The sequence below is a fragment of the Leishmania major genome, chromosome 28, assembly GCF_000002725.2.
Source record: "Leishmania major strain Friedlin complete genome, chromosome 28".
Lineage (NCBI taxonomy): Eukaryota > Euglenozoa > Kinetoplastea > Trypanosomatida > Trypanosomatidae > Leishmania > Leishmania major.
In genome coordinates this window covers 734,269-751,631 of record NC_007269.2, presented here as the reverse complement: position 1 = coordinate 751,631, position 17,363 = coordinate 734,269, and the positions used below count along the sequence as shown (strand labels likewise).

General features: G+C 60.8%; 5 protein-coding genes across 5 annotated transcripts; all 5 read left to right on the top strand.

Annotated features, from left to right (window-relative positions):
• Positions 1-498: 498 nt before the first annotated feature.
• Positions 499-2,532, top strand: LMJF_28_1940 (conserved hypothetical protein; the record flags this gene model as incomplete). The annotated part of the gene is made up of 1 exon (XM_001684424.1): positions 499-2,532. One exon carries the CDS (start codon positions 499-501, stop codon positions 2,530-2,532), a length of 2,034 nt encoding a protein of 677 aa, XP_001684476.1.
• A 2,012-nt stretch (positions 2,533-4,544) lies between these two features.
• On the top strand, positions 4,545-5,807 carry LMJF_28_1930 (putative zinc transporter; the record flags this gene model as incomplete). Its single annotated transcript, XM_001684423.1, has 1 exon — positions 4,545-5,807. One exon carries the CDS (start codon positions 4,545-4,547, stop codon positions 5,805-5,807), a length of 1,263 nt encoding a protein of 420 aa, XP_001684475.1.
• Positions 5,808-9,012: 3,205 nt separating this feature from the next.
• Positions 9,013-9,354, top strand: LMJF_28_1920 (conserved hypothetical protein; the record flags this gene model as incomplete). Its single annotated transcript, XM_001684422.1, has 1 exon — positions 9,013-9,354. The coding sequence occupies one exon, from the start codon at positions 9,013-9,015 to the stop codon at positions 9,352-9,354; it is 342 nt and encodes a 113-aa protein (XP_001684474.1).
• A 1,717-nt stretch (positions 9,355-11,071) lies between these two features.
• On the top strand, positions 11,072-13,105 carry LMJF_28_1910 (conserved hypothetical protein; the record flags this gene model as incomplete). The annotated part of the gene is made up of 1 exon (XM_001684421.1): positions 11,072-13,105. One exon carries the CDS (start codon positions 11,072-11,074, stop codon positions 13,103-13,105), a length of 2,034 nt encoding a protein of 677 aa, XP_001684473.1.
• A 593-nt stretch (positions 13,106-13,698) lies between these two features.
• On the top strand, positions 13,699-15,666 carry LMJF_28_1900 (conserved hypothetical protein; the record flags this gene model as incomplete). The annotated part of the gene is made up of 1 exon (XM_001684420.1): positions 13,699-15,666. One exon carries the CDS (start codon positions 13,699-13,701, stop codon positions 15,664-15,666), a length of 1,968 nt encoding a protein of 655 aa, XP_001684472.1.
• Positions 15,667-17,363: the final 1,697 nt, after the last annotated feature.

The window sequence follows — 17,363 nt, the reverse complement described above, 5'->3', positions numbered from 1 at the left end:
ACATTCCTCAATCACACCCACAACAGTCGAACGAGGTGGACGAGAGAGGTGAGGTGTGGGTTGCTTTTTTTTTTCTGTTTTCCGTCTATCTTCTTTTTCGCATTCGTGAGAGCGGTGTCGTGCCAAGCGTGCCGCCGCCTCCTCCCTGCCTCCGTTCGGAGTCGCTCTTCTCTTCAGTCGGTGCTTCCTTTTCCACAAGCAGCGGTATTCCTGGGCTTCACCTTTGGCGCCGCAGTCGTCTTCGCCGATTGGGCTGTCTCAGTCACCGGCATAGAGGCATATATACAGACATTAACACGCACGTACACGCGTGGCGCCTTCCCTGCTCCCCTCCCCTCCCCTCCCCTCCCCTCCCCCGCACACACACACACACCTTTCAACGCACGCTGCTTGTTGCTGTGCCGGTTGCAGTGGGCCCTTACGCAGCCTTGCTGTATCACAAAGAGCGTAGGTACTGATATAAACTCGACACACCTCGCACGCCGGCACGTATCGGTCATGTCCGCGTCGAAGCAGCGCAACGGCGGCGCCGCGGTGAGGGAGGCTAAAATGACGCAGGAGGGCGCCGCAACGCAGACGAGCAGGTGCTCTCCGCTGCCCCGCGGTGGGAACTCGGCCACTGCAGCGGCGTTTCTGAACGGCACCTCCGAGATGCCCGCCGTGGAGAACAACGGCGGGAGTCGCATCCGCGTGTGCTACCTCGACGAAGACGTGACCCAAGCTTCCTGGCACCTCGTCCCAAATGTCGTGACGCTGAAGCAGATGCTATACGAGCAGGACCAGTACGCGGTGTCGTCACCCTCGTCAACGAGCGTCGCCGACCATTTTGCCAAGCTCCCATTGCTGCCCCCCGCGCGCATGCCAGCAGCTACGAGTGCCCCACACGCGCTTGCCTCGGAGCCCAGCGCTGAGAAGACGCATGGCTCATTCGCCTTCCCGGCGATTCGGCTGTCCCCTGCTTCTTCTCCCAACGGTGACGCTCGCCCTGCGTGGGTCAGCATAAAGACAGTGAGTGAGGAAGAGCTGGCAGCGGTTCTGGAGAACCTGCCAGTGCATGTGCTCACACGGCGCCGCATCATCTCAGTACTCTGCACCAATACGGACGCTGGGGAGCTCAGAGAACCTGGGCGCGGCGACTCCAGCAGCGATACCGAGGATACGGAGCCCTCATCCAACAGGGGGCATGAAAAAGGTGACTCTGCCAGACGCCACGAGACGGCGCGTGACAACTTCCTCGAGTACTTCCCAGCACACGGCTACGCTGTGTTGTGCCTGCAGGCAGTGGGACTGCAAAGTGAGGAGACAACGGGGCGCGGCGCCATTCAGAGTGTCGGGATGAGCACACATGGCACACAGCTGCCGTGCACACCGGTGGTGGCGTTGGCCTTCGAGTCGACACTCTTCACCTTCAGCGCGGGTCGTTTTGGCGGCGAAGGAGACGTGCAGCTCATCATGGCCAACCAGTCATGGCCCACCGGATCTTCAACAAGTACCGGTGGAGCTGGCGCGCTGGCACTCCGCTCCGCAGCGAGCTTCGCAGCGTCGCATGCATCATCGTTCAGTGCCCACAAGGAAGCATTGGTCGACACGGCAGCACACGACTCCTCTTTGGCCGTTTGGGAGCGCCAAGGCGACGCGAACCTTTACCTTGACGATGCGGGCAGCGTGGCTAAGGAGGGGGTGAACGGAGCAACGCCCAGAGCGCCTCATGACACATGCACTGGTCGACGGGTGGTGCCAGAGCCACTCACATACCCCGCCGCTGCTGCCGCAGGTGATCCGGTATCGGCGTTGTCCGCGGAGCGGGCGAGAGGGGCCCAGCAACCCATGATGCTGTTCGGCACCCCTAACAAGCCAGCATCGCCGAACTACTGCGCCGACGGAGCCATTTCCGTCGTATGCAGCTCGCTCGTGTCCGCCATTATTGCCTACTTCCAGAGGTCTACCCGTGCGCTGCTCATCGAGGCAGACCAGCTCGACGAGCTTGTGCTTCAAATTCTGCCTTCGCGAGTTGACCAGGACGACATGCTGCTGCGCACCAAAAACCTGCGCCACCTCATAGCCTTCTTCCACATAGACGCGTTGCAGAAGGAGCGAGTGCTGAAGGAGTTGCTGTTGCCGGCAATGCGCCTGACACCGTTCTCACGATCCTCACAGGGAGTTGAGAGCTACCAGCGCTCGCTTTCGTCCGTTCGAAGAACGGTCCTCAGCCTATGCAAGGGCCGCGACATCGTCAACAGGGCGAACATGACCCTCGTCAGTGGCGTGTCTGCACGCCTCCTGTCGCACTGCAACTTTATGGACTACCTGAGTCACGTGCATACGCAAATTACCGTAATACTGATACCGATCACCATCGTACCAAATCTGTTTGCCATGAACGTACGAGTGCCCTTCACCGATGCAGAGACGACGACTCCGTTCTTCTGCATCGTGGGCTTTACGATGGGGATCTTGGTGCTCAGCATTGCGCCCATCGTGTACAAGTTCCTCATGTACAAAGCACCTGGTGCACTGGCGACACTCGAGTAGCGAAGGTGCGACGACGAAGAAAGCAAGCAAACAAGCGAACCAAAAAGTGGGGGAGGGGAGGGAGAAGCCGAAAAAAGAAAGAAGGAAAGAGGAGGTGGGCGTGCTTGCTTGTTTTGCATCGATTCTCCTTTCGACGAGCCGTGGCGAAATTTTCTTGTGCGGTGTCGTTGACGTACGTGAGTTCTTGTGTGTCCGCCTCTTTCTCTTTCTCTGTGTGTGTGTGTGTGTGTGTGTGTGTGTGCGTGCTGGTCCGTCTGCTTCGTTTTGTGTTTTGTTTGTGTTGTGGTAGCGGGTGTCCGGCTGAGGTTTGTTTTGTGTTACGCGTCCGCCTTTTCTTTGTGTCGAGGCTGTTGCCGCGCCTCGAGCTGCATGTGCCGCTCTTCCCTCCTTTCATTCGCTCCTTGAGCCGCCATGCTCCACCCCCGCCTCTTCACCTTTCCACCGCGCTGTCATTCTTAACCTTTCCTTTTCTCGTTTTTGGTGTTCTTGACCTTAGTACTGGCCCTCATGATACTATCTACCTCACCGCGGAATCAGGGTGTAGTGCCCACTCTCGGTGTCGGCGGACCGATCTGGGGCGGCGCTGTGCGGAAGAGGCACGCGCCGTCGTGATGATGACGCTTTGGGCCAGCGCACGACGAGCCCCGTGCGACAATTCGGAGAACATATGCACCCGCCTACCGCTTTTCTGCCGTTGGCTGCGCTGCGGTGATGTTGAGCGTGATCCGTGACCTCGCCTGCGCCGTGAGGCAGTGGCATTGCAATGGGCTGAACGACGCCACGCGGCGCTGGCGGAGCCGGTTCCCTCACATAGCCGACGTGCGACAGAGGCAGAAGACCTGTGGTTGTGTATGCGTGTATACCTGTTGACGTGTTCGTGACAAAATGGACACGTCTGACAAAGAAACGTGTTCGCAGCGGGCGAACTTCTCTTTTCACCTTTTTTTTGTTCGTGTCACCGTCTCCGGTTCATGCTGACAAGCTCTCTGCGGCGTCTCTCTCTCCTCCCCTCACTTGTTCCTTCTTGTCCCCGCATAACTCATGGAAGGGGCAGGCGGGCGCGTACTCCGACACCGACACGCGATATCCGTGTGTTCACACCACTTCCGGGGACGTTTGCAGCGTCTTTAGGCCTGCGCTCTACAAGAGCACTGGCATTCCCCTCCCCCGCACAAGCACACGCAGATGGAGTAACACAAGACCGACACCAGCAACAGCGTTATCCGGACGTGTCATGAGGGAACGAGAGGGCGGCACACCAGACCATGCGTTAGCTACAACGAGGGCAGCGCTGCCGTCCGTAGGGCTTTTTCGACCCGTCTAACAGCAACAGTCGTAGGACGGCGATATGCATCTCCCTCCCCCCTTGCGTCGCCTGCACCACAGAATATACGTGAGACCTTTTCGGCGAGCCACAAGAACGAAGTCGCACCGCATTTTGACCAGCCGCGCTTCGATCCCCTCCCTAAGACTTCTCCTGTACGAACAACGAGAGTCCACGTCGGCGATCGCTTTGGCACCGATTGGGGCACCCTCGTCGTGCCCCGGAGCACGTGCCTGGTGCCGCGTCGCGCCGCTGCCGGTGCCTCCTCTTCCACTGCCCTTCACGTGTCCCCTCTTCCACCTCGTCTCTGCCCCACTCCGCCCAACTTACTCGCACCGCGTACCACGCACACCCTCCACGCCCACGCGCACCACCCAGCATCAAGACGCTCTCTCGATCTCTTTCGCTAAATAACGGCCTTTTCATCTTCATTCTCATCTCTCTCTTTTGTTTCTCTCTAACCTACTGCGACTCTGCGACGCCGCCACCCCTCGCTGACCGCCCCGTCCCGTCCCCGCCTGCCTCCGTCTCTTGCACGCACCCGCAGATCCTCCTCTTGCTCGGCCTAAGCACGGCTCCGATTGCTTCTTCTTACATTCCGAGGAGGCGAGCGACCATGGCGCAACCCACCCTCGCGGTGCTCCGCCAGCTGGCCGGCGATCTTGTGCGCGCTTCCGTTGCGGTGGAGATGCGTGAACCCCTCGAATTTCAGTCGGCCGTTGCTTCCGCAACGAAGACGATCGCCTACTCTCAGGGCTGTGTGGGCTTGCACCCGGACACGAGCGGTGACGGTACGAGACGCCGCCTCTCGTATGCTGGGTCTGGGCATGACCACGGCCACAGCCACGGCAGCGGCACCGACGGCGGCCACGGCCACAGCCACGGCTGCGCCTCTGTGGAAGGAGACTACATGCTGGGATTGCACATTGCTGCGATCTTCATCATTCTCGCTGCATCGGTTGTGGGCACGCTGATCCCGATCGTGGGCAAGCGTGTGCCTGCGCTGCGTCTCCACTCGTATGTGTACGCTGTGGGCAAGGCCGCTGCGACGGGTGTGGTGCTTGCTGTTGCGATGATTCACATGATCAACCACGCTTCTGATGTGTTTGGGTCTGACTGCATCCCTGAGAGCTTCGGCGAGATGTATGAGGGCTGGGCGTTTCTGTTCGCGATGATTGCCGCTATCGTGATGCACGCGATTGACGGGACGGTCGGGTGGATTGCGGAGCGGTGGACCGCGCGCGCCGCTGGTAAGGTGCCGCCTACGGATCCGTGCCACGACTCGCTGTGCAACGAGTGCTCTGTGGTGCCCAAGAGCGAGCTTGCGGAGAGGCCCAACGAGGGTGCACTGAAGGGCATGTACGGCACTGCGGAGGACGGACGGGACGGTGTCTCTGTGCTTCAGATGGACACCGAGGGGCGTGTGGGACACCAGCACAGCGTAGCTGTGCCGGAGGACATGCCGCCGCTGCAGCGCATTGTGGCAGCGCTGTGCATGGAGTTCGGCGTGACGCTGCACAGCGTGTTTGTGGGACTTGCGCTTGCTGTGTCCAACGGCGCGGACCTGCGCGCGCTGATCATTGCGCTTGTGTTCCACCAGCTGTTCGAGGGCCTTGCGATGGGCGCGCGTCTTGCGGACGCGTCGTTCAAGATATCACTGGAGCTTGCGCTGATGCTTGTGTTCTCGTTCTCTGCGCCGATCGGGATTGCGGCAGGCACCGGCGCTGTGATGGCGTCGCGCGACGCGCTGTCGGGGACGACGTACGCGTTGGTGAGCGCGATCCTGGACTCGATCTGCGGCGGGATCATGCTGTACATTGCCTTCAATCTGCTGTTCGTGGACTTCTCGCACGATCTGCACGTGCACCGCGGCGTGGCCAAGCGGATCGGGATGTACGCCGGGCTGTGGGTCGGTGCGGCCGTGATGGCGATCATCGGGAAGTGGCTGTAAGTGTTGGACCACTGCTGCTGTTCCTGCGCGAGTACGTGGACAGGTGGCGGCTGCTGTAATGGGTCGTGCTTCTGTGCCGCTGTGGGGCGTGGGCGGGCCGGCGGTGCCTGTTTGCCCCCCCCCCCCCTCCCCCAGCTGCGGGCATCTCAACGCTCCCTCTTCCCACGCCGTCGCAGGCACGCGTGCAGCGCAACACATAGATATCACATCATACCTGTTCTAGTGCATTCTTTTCTTTCGCTACCTCACCCCTATTTTCTTCCACGCTGTTTCGTAAACTCCCCTTCTCCTCGTTTTAGCTTCCCTTCCCCCTTCCGCACGCCCCCATTTGCATCGGCGTAATTCACACCCATCCGCACGTACACCACCCACCGTACGCCATGCCTCAGCGGGACCGTAGCTCTCTTACGGCCTTCGCGCGCTTCTCTCATCTTCTTCACGATTCACGCAGTGCTCTCTTCCTGCTTTGCAATGACGGAGGAGTTGTTCTCTCTCCCCTCTCTGTGGGCTTGTCAAAATCTGTTTGCTGGGGCACAGTTCACGCTGTGCACTCCCCTCCCCCCCAGAAGAGCGGTGCGTGTTGCCGGGGGGCACGATAAGTGGGCCCTCTGTCCCCTCTTCGCCCCCCGCCGCTGTGCGCGTGCGTGTGCTTCCCAGTAGCGTGCGGTCTCTCTCGTGTCGTTACTGCCTTTTGCTTTGCTTCCATTCCAGTGGTGTGCGTCTGCGCATGTGCTTTTCGTTTCTTCCCTGCGCGTGCCGCTCTCACTTCCACTCTTGCCCCGCGCTGTCTCCCCCCAGGGGCGACGATAAGGTGCGGCTCTGGTTCGTCTTGACGCTCTTTCGAGCGCGTGTACGCGTGTGTATTTGTGTGTGCATTCCCATGAGTTGAGGAAGGGATGGTGAGTGTCTTGCGGTGGCGGAGCCGTGTGAGTCAGTGCTGGTGCCTGTGCTGCTTTGACGGCTGCACGGCTGCTGCTGCCGCGTGTCGCCCGCGTGTCCCTTCCTGTTCGCGCATTGATTTTCCCTTGTGTGTGTGTGTGTGCGTGTGTCGGTGCGTATTCGGCCCCAACTGCTTCTCCCCTCGACCCCGGAGTGTTGCAGCGACTGTGATGGAGCGCGCAGCACGGCGCTCCCGCCTCGTGTGCGTCTGCTGCGTCTCCACGTTTACCGTGTGTTCGCACTCCCTCCCCTTGTGCTCCTTGTGGGGAGTGCCTGTGTGCGCGTGCATCTTCACCCCCTCCACGATCTGTGCGTGCGTGAGTGACCATGTGCTGCTTATTCGCTTGGCTAGCGCTGCGGGGCTCCCCCTCGTGTGCTGCGGTGAGTGTGGTGACGCGCTGTAGGCGGGACGGCGGAGGCAACGTGCCGTGCTCTCTACCGTCTCTTCTTCTCGTTGTTGTTGCCGACCTGCGCGCGCGACTGTGTGTGTGTCGCCCCTCTTTTCCACTGTTTCCATGCGTCCGCCGCAATAGCATTTTCCTTTAAGAGCTGTACCGTACTTTGTGTCTGTGAGTAAGCGGTGGCATGGTGCAGATCGCCTATAACCCGCGTCTGTGTATGCCTGAGTAAGTGAGTATGTGTGTGTATGTCTGCCTGCGGGGGTGTGCGCGCGCGTGAGAGTCCCTGAGAGTCCTCGCGTGGTGGGAGACCGCGCCGCTGCGCGCAAGACCCCATGGCCCCCCTCGCTCCCCCCGTAGTAAAGGCTTGTATGCTTCGCCCGTTTCTCTCTTTTGATTTTGCTTTATGCTTGTGCTTCGGGCCCCTTCTGTGGTGCGCCGGCGGTGGACGCGTCCCCGTTGCACGTTGCGCGTGCGCCTGCCTCGCTGCCTGCCGTCTGACATGTTTCTCTGCGCGATGCGCTTCCCCCCGCTGTGTCTCTGCGGGTGCCGCCGTCTCTGTGGATGTGTGTGCACCACGCCTCTGCGCTTGGGGGCGTGGATGCTGAGCGCCGCGTCGATAACGGGGTGCGGGGGATTCTCTCTGACGGGAGGCCGTCGCCGCCCCGGCAAGCACTGCGACCACGCCGTTGACGGGCGTGCGCATGCACGGGTGCGGGTGGCGTTGTCGCCGACTTGTGTTTTGTGCCTTTTCTTTCTTTTTTGTTTCGGTTTTACGTTCTTCTTTTGGCTCCTGTGGCAATTTCCCGTGTTTCCGGGTTTCTGTTCCGGCCGCGCGGCCCGTGCGTTGACATCTCTGATGGATTGCACGGCCTGTGTCTAGCCGGGGTGTGCGCAGTGACAAGTAATGCTTGGTGTCTGTGTGTGTCTGCGTGGTGCGCGCGCCTGTACTCGCCCTCCCGCGTTGCGCGACTGTGCGGGGGTGGGCGTTGTGGTGCTTACCCCTGCATAGGATAGCCTGGGTCGCCCGGCTCTGCTGTGCCACCGCTGAGCGCTGACGGCGTTGTCACGGTGGCGTGCATCTCGGCGTCGGCCTGGAGTGCATGCCTGGTGCCGCGTCGCGCCGCTGCCGGCGCGCCTCCTCTTCCTCTGCCCTTCACGTCTCCCTTCTTCCACCTCATCTCTGCCGCTTGCATTTGCGTCCCTCTTTCGACTCCTCGACACGCGGGCCGTATTGCGTCGCACGCGGCACGACTTCAGCAATCTTTCCATCTCGTGAGTGACCGCCCCGTTTGGATCATCATCATTATCTCCCTCCTCGCCTGATACACGCGTAACATTCCCCCTTTTTCTTGAGAGTTTCCGGCTTGCTGTTTCGGCGCGCTGTCGTTGTCGTGTGGGACACGGTGTTACCAGCTTCACCTGGAAGCCCAGCGCATACCTTACGTACAAAGAGTGTTTTGAACGCGCGAATCTGTGCCACTCAGCGGACACCGGGTCGCTACCTCTGCCTCTACTTTCCTCGATTTGAGTAAGTTTTCTCCTTGCCGTGCCCTCTCTGCCGTGCACACACGCTCTCGCTCTCTTTCGCGTGGTGTGCACCTTCTTTTCCTTTTCCGCCTTGTCACGTGCTCGCGTCTCTCGAGTGCCCCACTACTGATCGTTTCCCTACTGAGCGTCAGCCCAGAGAAGAGGTGAGGTAGAGCCGCACTTTGGCGCACACAGGACACGGAGAGAAGAGGTAGATACAAAGTCGAGCCACGGGCAAGCTTGACAAGGCACGCCTTCCTTCCCCCTTTCCCTCTTTCCACGGAACGCACGCACACCAACCGAGCCACGTACTCCGGCAAGTTCCTGTGCCTGTCACAATGTCGCGCGTGCCCATCTCGGAGGAGCAGGCTCAGCAGATGGTGGCGAAGCAGCAGGCGCAGCAGGAACGGATGGAGGCGTTGGAGGAGCAGAAGGAGAACATGCTGCGCGCGTTTGTAAGCGCGGAGGGCCGCGAGCGGCTGAAGCGCATCGCGCAGGTGAAGGCAGGCCGCTCCCAGGCTGTAGAGATGCACATCATCCAAGCCGTGCAGAGGGGCAAGATGCAGCCGCCCGTGTCTGATGACACGGTGCGGGAGCTGCTGGGCCAGATGGCGAACCAGGAAGCGGAGAGCAGGTCTCACATTACCATTGCTCGCAAGCGCACGGATGATGACTGGTGAGCTGCCGGGGAAGTAACAAGACCGGTGCAGGGCGGTGGCGAGCCGCAAAGTTGGCGAGTGGGAAGGGAAGACGCAGGGAGAGCACGGGAGAGACCCCGTCACTGCAGCAGATGAGAATCGAGGTGAAAGGAATAGGAGAGAGAGAGAGAGAGAGAGAGAGAGAGAGAGAGGCAGTGAAGATTGGGGGAGGGTAGGGTGCATCCTCCCCGCACCCTCTTTTCTCTTCTCCGCTGCTGCTCATTTCTCGTCCTTGTCTTGCGCTTTCTCGGCTTCCGCCCTTCCTTCATCTCTCTGTAGTCCAACGTGACCCGCTCTGCCCTCTCTTCGTCCCCCCCTCCTACCGCTACTACTACGCCCGCTGATACCTGCACACTGAGACCCACGACTCCTCTACGGCTCAGATGTCCATCGTAGAAGATCCCGTCTCTCTCTATCCCGGTACCACCCCGCTTCTTTTATCCTCGGCAGCGGAGTTTTTGCTGCGGCACTGCAGCGCCCTGTTCGACGAGTCGAAGACACACAGACACACGCACACACACACATACAGACACACGAGTATAGAGCGTGTGCATGCCATGGCAAGACGGTGGGCATTGTACACGTTGTGCAGTCTCCATTGCCGGCGGCTGAGTTGCCGATGATCTCTCTGTCGAGGGCGGAGGAGCGAACGAGACGCTGCGTGTGCGTGTCTGGGTTTTTTTTTTGGCGCGGAATATGGGATGCGAGGATGGAGAAGGACATCCAGACGATGGTGCGCAAGCGTGTGGGCGCATTGCTGCCGGCTGAGGAAGCTCATCTGCGCTGCTGTTGAATATCTATCCGTCGCATTACTTGCCGTCATGGGGTGCACCTCTTTTCCATCTCTGTAACTGTGTGCGCCTGTTCCTTGACTAGGATCGACTCGCTCGCTGCCCTTCTTTGCAAGCGTTGGTGCGTGTTTGTTTATCTCCCCTCCTGCGCCTCCATCTCTATGCGTATATGCGTACGTCTCTGTGTGTAAAGGTGTGTGTGTGTGTGTGTGCCGCAAAAGAGGTTCGTAACAACACGAAACCGGCAAAAAACTTTCCGAAAAGGAGCGAGCAACAGGCGCACCGGAGGACGGCTCGATGCTGTGCGCATGGGTGCTTCTCGTGGCACATGCGCCACTCTTCGGACGGTGCCATGGATGGTGAGCACAGACGAGAAGCGTCGATCATGTGATTGCTCGGCGTTCTTTGCCCCCTTTTTCTGCTCTTCTTTGTGGACGGATTGCCTTGCTGAGTTTCTTGTCGCCGCTGGGCGCCAGTAGCGGTGGCTGATGCGGAAAGGGGTCAGGGTTGGGGTAGAGGTGTGCCTGCCTGCCTGCCTGCGTGTGTGTGTGTGTGTGCGTGTGGGTGAGCATGCGACCGCTCGTACATATGCCCCTCCCGGGTGGTGGACGCCGGCGCTGGTCCACGTCACTTTCTCTTCCTGCATTTTCTTCTTGCCCATAGGCGAGCTTCTTCTCTGCCGCACCCCCTTTTCTTCTTTTGTGGCTGGCAACACCTCAGCGTAGCGAAGCGCATTGACTGCCACAGTGCCTTGCCACCTCCTCTCTCCTTGTAGGTGCCCTGATTCTGCCGGCTGCTTATACACACCCTTCCGCACACGCCCGCCTGCCCACGCTCCATCAAACACGCAGCTACGCGCATCCGCACGTGTGCGAGAGAAAGAGAAAAACGAGCGTGCGTCTTTCATCATGCCGAAGCGTCACCGTCAGCCGGAGCCGATCGACATCGAAAGCACGTCCCGTGACCGGAGCAACCACGAGTGCTACGACAAGAGGCGGCGTAACAGTGATGCGATCTTGAAGAGCTCGACGGCTCTTCGAGCTTCCTCGGCTGCCGCCACCTCCACTGCCTCTGGAACTGAGCGCGCCGATTCCGTTTACTCCCCAGGTGAGATAGAGCTGGCCGAGAAGATCCGCAAGAAAGCCAAGGACTTCCCCGCCACGCCCGAGTCACTGGTGCGACATCGCCGGCAACTGGAGGCGCACGCCAAGCGACGTCGCATCTCGTTCGACAAGGACGGCCAACCTGTCGGCGATGACAACGTCTCGGGAGAGGCGGCACTGGGCTCGCAGCAAAGGCGCCCTGTGCTGATGCCGGGTAAGGTCTCTTTTCCATCTCTTCCAGGCCGAGCTTCTTCGGCTGCATCGAAAGGCCTCGATCTCGCCAGCCACGACGAAGAGGAAGATGATGATGACGACATCGACTTCAGCTCCAACGACTACGTTGGAGATGACGGTAACCAACCTAGCAGCGATGACTATGCGCTCGGCGGCGGAAGCGAGGGCGACAGCGCTGCGGAGGAAGAAGAGGCGGAGCTGCGCCAGCTACGGAAGTCGGTTGCTGCTGCTGCTGCCCAGCGACGCCAGAAGATAGGCGAAGGTGATGAAGACAGCAGCGATGAAAGTGATGGCGGCAGCGACAATGGCGAGGGGGATGAGGTGCCTGATGATAGCAGTCCGCTGGGCAGCAGCGACGGTGACTCGGGGGACTCCTCCGATATGGATGAAGAAGGCGAGTCGAACAATGACTTGTCCGACTTTGGTAGGGAGCATGATAACGACGAAGAGAGCGAGGAGGAAGAGGAGAACAGCGCTGGTGGCGTTTGGGGCACGCGCCGTCGCGGCGGCGGCGGCGCCGCTGGGCAGAGCAGTGACGAATACGACGATGATGACGGCGGCGGCGATGGTCTTGTGACTGTCGACTTTGGCGTGTTTGACATGGAGGCATCTAACGTCGATGGACTTCTCCACCTGATGGATCAGCTCTGCCCCGACCGAATGAACGAGGTGGACCGTGATGAGCTGGGGCTGGCACTGTACGAGAGCCCCTTCACCAGCGTCGTGCGCCTGCAGAACAACGGCGAGGATGCCACAGGGGAGGAGGCGCAAGAGTTCTATGGCCTTTCCTCTGTGCTAGACGTCGCACACGGGCAGTCGCTCTACCCCGCGGCACTGCGTCCGCTCTATGGGCTGTTGCAGCAGCGCGTGTGGCGGCAGGCGGCACCAGGCATTCCACCGACAGACATCTTGACGAGCGTTGTGGACGGCGGCCCCGCTGCGTCGTCGCGCGCCAAGTGCCTTCTGCTCATCTCCGAGTACATCCGCAACATCCCGCTAGAGCTGACAGTGCAGATTCTCGAGGACGTGCTTGATCGCTTAGATGCCGCCGGCCAGCAGGAGAAAAAAAAGATTCAGGCGCAGACGGCGGGGGAGGCCATGGCGACGCACGAGCATCCCATCTTTGCAACTCACCCGAGCATGTTTGCCGTGCTGGCGAAGGTCCAGCGTGCCACAGATGCGCCGGTGACACTGCCGAAGCATGCCGTGCCATCCTCATCTGGCGGCGGCTCTGAAGGGGCTGGGAGTGGCGGCGACGCAGCCGCTGTAGCTCACCGGAAGCATCACAATGGTGGAAGCCATAACACTAAGAAAGGGAGCGAGGGGGCTAATGGAAGTGTCAGCGGCGGCGCGACGGGTGCTCCCGACTCCCCGCTCGACCTTACACACTACATCTTCTGGCGCGAAGAGGACAATATCCTCTACGAACTCCGCGACAAGCGGGTTGCCACCCTCGTCTACCGCTGCCGCCCCCAGTACGACGGCCAGCCGGAGCACGAAGTACCGCTCTCACTTCTCTTTGTGCTGCAGTACGGCGCTGTGCGGCAGGCGGTGGACAAGATGCGGCGGCGGCAAATGCTCAAGGCAGCCGTGGAGCGATACTGAGGAGAGGAAGTGGAGGAGTGAGAGGGGGAGGGAGACTGTGCCAGACCTTGTGCAGGGAACAGCCTGCCGACCTGCCTGCGCGTGTCTGCGCGCATGTGGCGGCGTACGTGGGCGCACTCCATATGTGCGAGTCACGCACAGGCATCCCTCAACGACGCACATCCACACAGACAATCCTGCACGTCCCGCAGCACGCCACTCACCCCCCTCCTCCCCCCTCCAAACCGCATCCAACACAAACGCCCCCAGAAACAAACAACAGCAAAGAAACGATAGCAGGACACGGTCTTTGCACGAGGCTCTCCCGCTGGGGGTGGCGGTCGTCGTCGGACAGTCGCACTACCAGCCTCTGCACGTTCCCCTTGGCAGCCACAACCTATTGATGGTGGGCAGCACCGCTCGCCACTCGCCCTTCACGGCTTCTCTGCGAAAAATGAACGGAAAAACGAAAAGAGTGCACGAACGCCGCGAAGCGGAGCGAGGAGCGAAGGTGCTGCAGCCGGCGCGTCCTTTGCACCGCACAAAGCCCCGCGCGCGTGTCCCTGCTGGACATTTCGAGGCTTCTTGAGCTTCTCGGCTTGAGTCTGCTAGTGATGCGCCCTGTCGCGCAACAGCGAGGTGGGACACGAGGCTGTTTTCCGTTTCTGCTCCGTCTTCGACCCCCTCCCCTTACCCTTGCGCGCATCTCCCATTTTTATTGTCTGTTCATTCCCCACCTCTCTCTTTCGATCTATGCATGTCCGCATTGTGGGCTTGTGCTGCATGCCGGAGAGTCTTTACACCCCTCCTCTGCAGGCCAGCAGACGGGGACGACACGTAGTCAAGGCGGCATGCAGCCGTCTACCTTGAACTCCTCGCATGGAGTCTCTTCAGCGCACATAATCACATCGGCAGCTCTGCGTCACCCGACGGGTGCCACTGACGAGGAGATAGTAGAGTGCTTGCTGCTGATATGGCGCGATGTGTCAGCAGCGGCTGCGCCCCGTCACACACCTTCTCACCCTGCCTTGATGCATCCAGCTGCCTTGCGCATCTTTGGCCATGATTCCCTGCAGAGTGCAGCGACGTTGAGGCATCACTATCGGCAGCTTGCCATTCGCGTGCACCCGGACAAGAACACGAGTTCGCGGGCGTCCGAGGCGTTTCAGCTACTTCAGAGCTGCTTCGAGTACCTCATCAGCAGCCGCGAAGTCGGGGGCGTTGGTGGCGTTGACGTTGTAGAGCATGCGACGTTTCAACGCACAGCCGATCCGTCAAGGCCGGAGGAGAAAGATGCGTTCAGGAGAGGTGACGCAGCCGACGGCGAAGATGCCAAGTATTTTTCCTCCTCGACATCGTCCTCCTCCACGTCTTCCGCTTCGCCATCCCCGCTGTCACCACCCTTGTCGCCTCTCTTCAGCACGGACAGCAGCAGCAGCGGCTCAGGGCGGTCTTTGCCGGCTCACCCACGCACCGCCGCCGCTGCCACAGCTGGGAGGGCGTCACCACCACGGCCACCACCTCCCTCACGTCGTCCAGCACCGGCTGCGACGTCGACGAATAGAGGTGTTATTCTCTCCGCGCCCGTGCCCGAGCCACCCGACGTATTTGCCACCAGCGCAGACGCAACGGCGGCTGCGGCTGTTCCAGCGCCGAATGTCTTTGATCATAGCAGCAGCGACCCTGCCGTGCCCCCTCCCCCCGTCTTTGACGCGCACCCGGCCTTCAAAGCCGGCTCGACGGGAGCTGCGCAGCCCCGCATTAGACGCCGTGCATCGACTGGCGGTTGCACCTCGTTTGCCGGCGCGGCAAGCGATTTTGGCCCAGCACCACCGCTCGTGTTTCAGCAAGCATCATCTACGCCAACAGACAGTGCGCGCGGCGTGATTGCCAGGCGAACAGGGGTGGCAAAGCAGCACTCCTCGAAACAGCAGCGGAGTGCGCGACAGCCCGAGCTGCCGACCCTGGCTGAGCTGTTGGCTCGGTTGGACGCCGATGACGATGAGGACGAGGGCGACTCAGAGAACATTTTGGAATGTGCCCGAGGCCTGTCCTCTCGAGACGGCTTGAACGGCTCTGCAGCGCGGAGGTGTCGCACCGACGAGACCGCCGCGGTGAAATTTTCGGTTCCCCCAGCAAGGCTGTGGTCATCCGCGGCGCATCCAGCCGCTTCCCACTCTCGAAGGAACACAAGCGACAGCGCTAACTTCGAAAGCAGCGGCGCCCCTGTGACTCACCGCGCATCGATGACGACGGACCCTGTCCACCTGGACATGTCGTGTGCGACGGCGGTGCTTAGTGCACCATCATCGACTCCATCCACACTCGAAGCCTTTTACAATGCGTTGCAGGAAGAGGTGAGAGATACGAAGCACTGTCACACTTCTTCTGCCTCTCCTCTTTCTCACATATCCTGTGGCCCGTTCGCTGGATCATCTGTGCGCAGTCGACGAGCCGGTGTCGGCGGGGTGGAAGGGAGCAGCGGGCGCGCGACTCGAGGCCGGGGCAGCGGCGGCTCCACAAGAGAGCGGTGCGCCTGCGGCAAGGCTCCTCGTGGTCGCTGCTTTCTCTGTGAAGAGTAAAGGCATGACTGGTGACGTGGTAGCGGTGCGAAAGGCTTTTCTCTATCCTCCTCCCGCTGGCTTCCCACCCGCGTCGCTTAGGCTTCTGCCGCGGTGCGTGAAGTCCTCTCGGCACGCAGTGGAGGGGACGTATTATTCTCGCTCGTCGCTGTGCTGTGGTGGCTGTGGTATCGCCCCCGTCCTCTCTCCTCGGCTCTCTCCCAGGTCGCTCTCTTGCCGTCTTGTTTTTCAGGCATCCCTCACCCACTTCATCCTTCCGCCAATGCAGCAGTGCCGGGGCGCAAGAAGCGAGCCCCAGCAAGGTTCTTCTCATATCCCACATGAGCGTCGTCTCTGCTATAGTTTCGCACAAACAAGAAATGTGCCAAGCTGTGTGGCGCGGTGCATGCCATGTGGGCAGTGAGCGCCACCACCGCCGGCATCCTCTAGCCGAGAAGAATACGCTTCGAATGCCGCGTCTCACCAGTGACATCCCATCAGCGGAGTAGGTCTGTGCTGATCACCCTCACCCTTTTCCCAGCGCTCCTCTCACCTCCACCTCTTTCTCTTCTGTCTTCTGATCGGCAATAGCGAAACCTCTCTCCGCTCCTGATGCCGCCCTTGCTGTCCTCTTCTTCACCGCCCTACCTGCCTCCAGCCCACTAGGCACTCAACTCGAACACTCCCCCCCCCTCTGCCCTTGACTTCGCCGTCACTGGGGCACAGAGAGAGATGTACGCGCTTGCATGCATGCTTCCCTCTCACGAGTAGCATGGGCGGCTCCATTGGCAAGGCGCGCTTGTCACTCTCCGCTTTCTCTACCACAGGGGATGAGGTGGAGGGGCTGCGGTGGCGGAGATGCACCTTATGCGGCGCCACAAATCCACCGCGCGTGAACAGGAGCAAGGCAGCGGGGGGGGGCTCGGCATCACCCCCGCCGCTACCCGAGCTTCCCAGAGGCGTGACAGTGACAGCACCGACACCTGAAGTGGCACATTCCGCCACCGTACGGCAGAAACCTGCGCTTCTCGTGGCACCCCAATGCACTGCTCTATTTCGGCGCCCTCCGACCGAGAGGGCGGCGTTGTAGGAGAGCCACATCACGGCTCGCCGCGACACGCTGAAAGGGAGGAGGAGGGGAAACGGCGCTGGAGGCGGGTTTTGTGGCTTTCTCCATCGGATACACGTCGAAATGTGGTGGTGGTGGTGGTGGGGGCGCGGAGAGGCAACGGCCCGAGCTCGCGCCGTTTGCTGCCTTCGTGCGGCTGTGGCAGGACGCCATTGTGCCTTCATCGTCCCAGCAGAGCGTGGACATGAGCCGGGCCTCCTGCACCCAGCAGCTCTTCGAATTCCTCGAGCCGAAGACCGGCGCCTGCGGTGTGCTGCTTCGCATGTGCTTCTTCTGCTACCCCGCTACCGTTTCGTACGGGGTGGTATCCGACAGCACCTCGGAGATCAGCGACGGGTCTCGCATGACTGCTCGAGGGCTGGCTGGCAACCTGGACAAGGAGGATGTGGCCGTGCACTTTAATGAGGCGCATGGATGCAATGCCCCCGGAGCTGGAGACACGGAAGTGTACGCCGGCGGCGTGGACCGCCTACGACGAGTAGCCGCTTGTTGGGGTGGCAGAAAGGCGGCCGGAGCTGCCCCCTCTCGTATCGGATTAGACCTCTGCCGAAGGCCTGTGTGCGCGCAGAGGAGAAATCGCGACAAACAT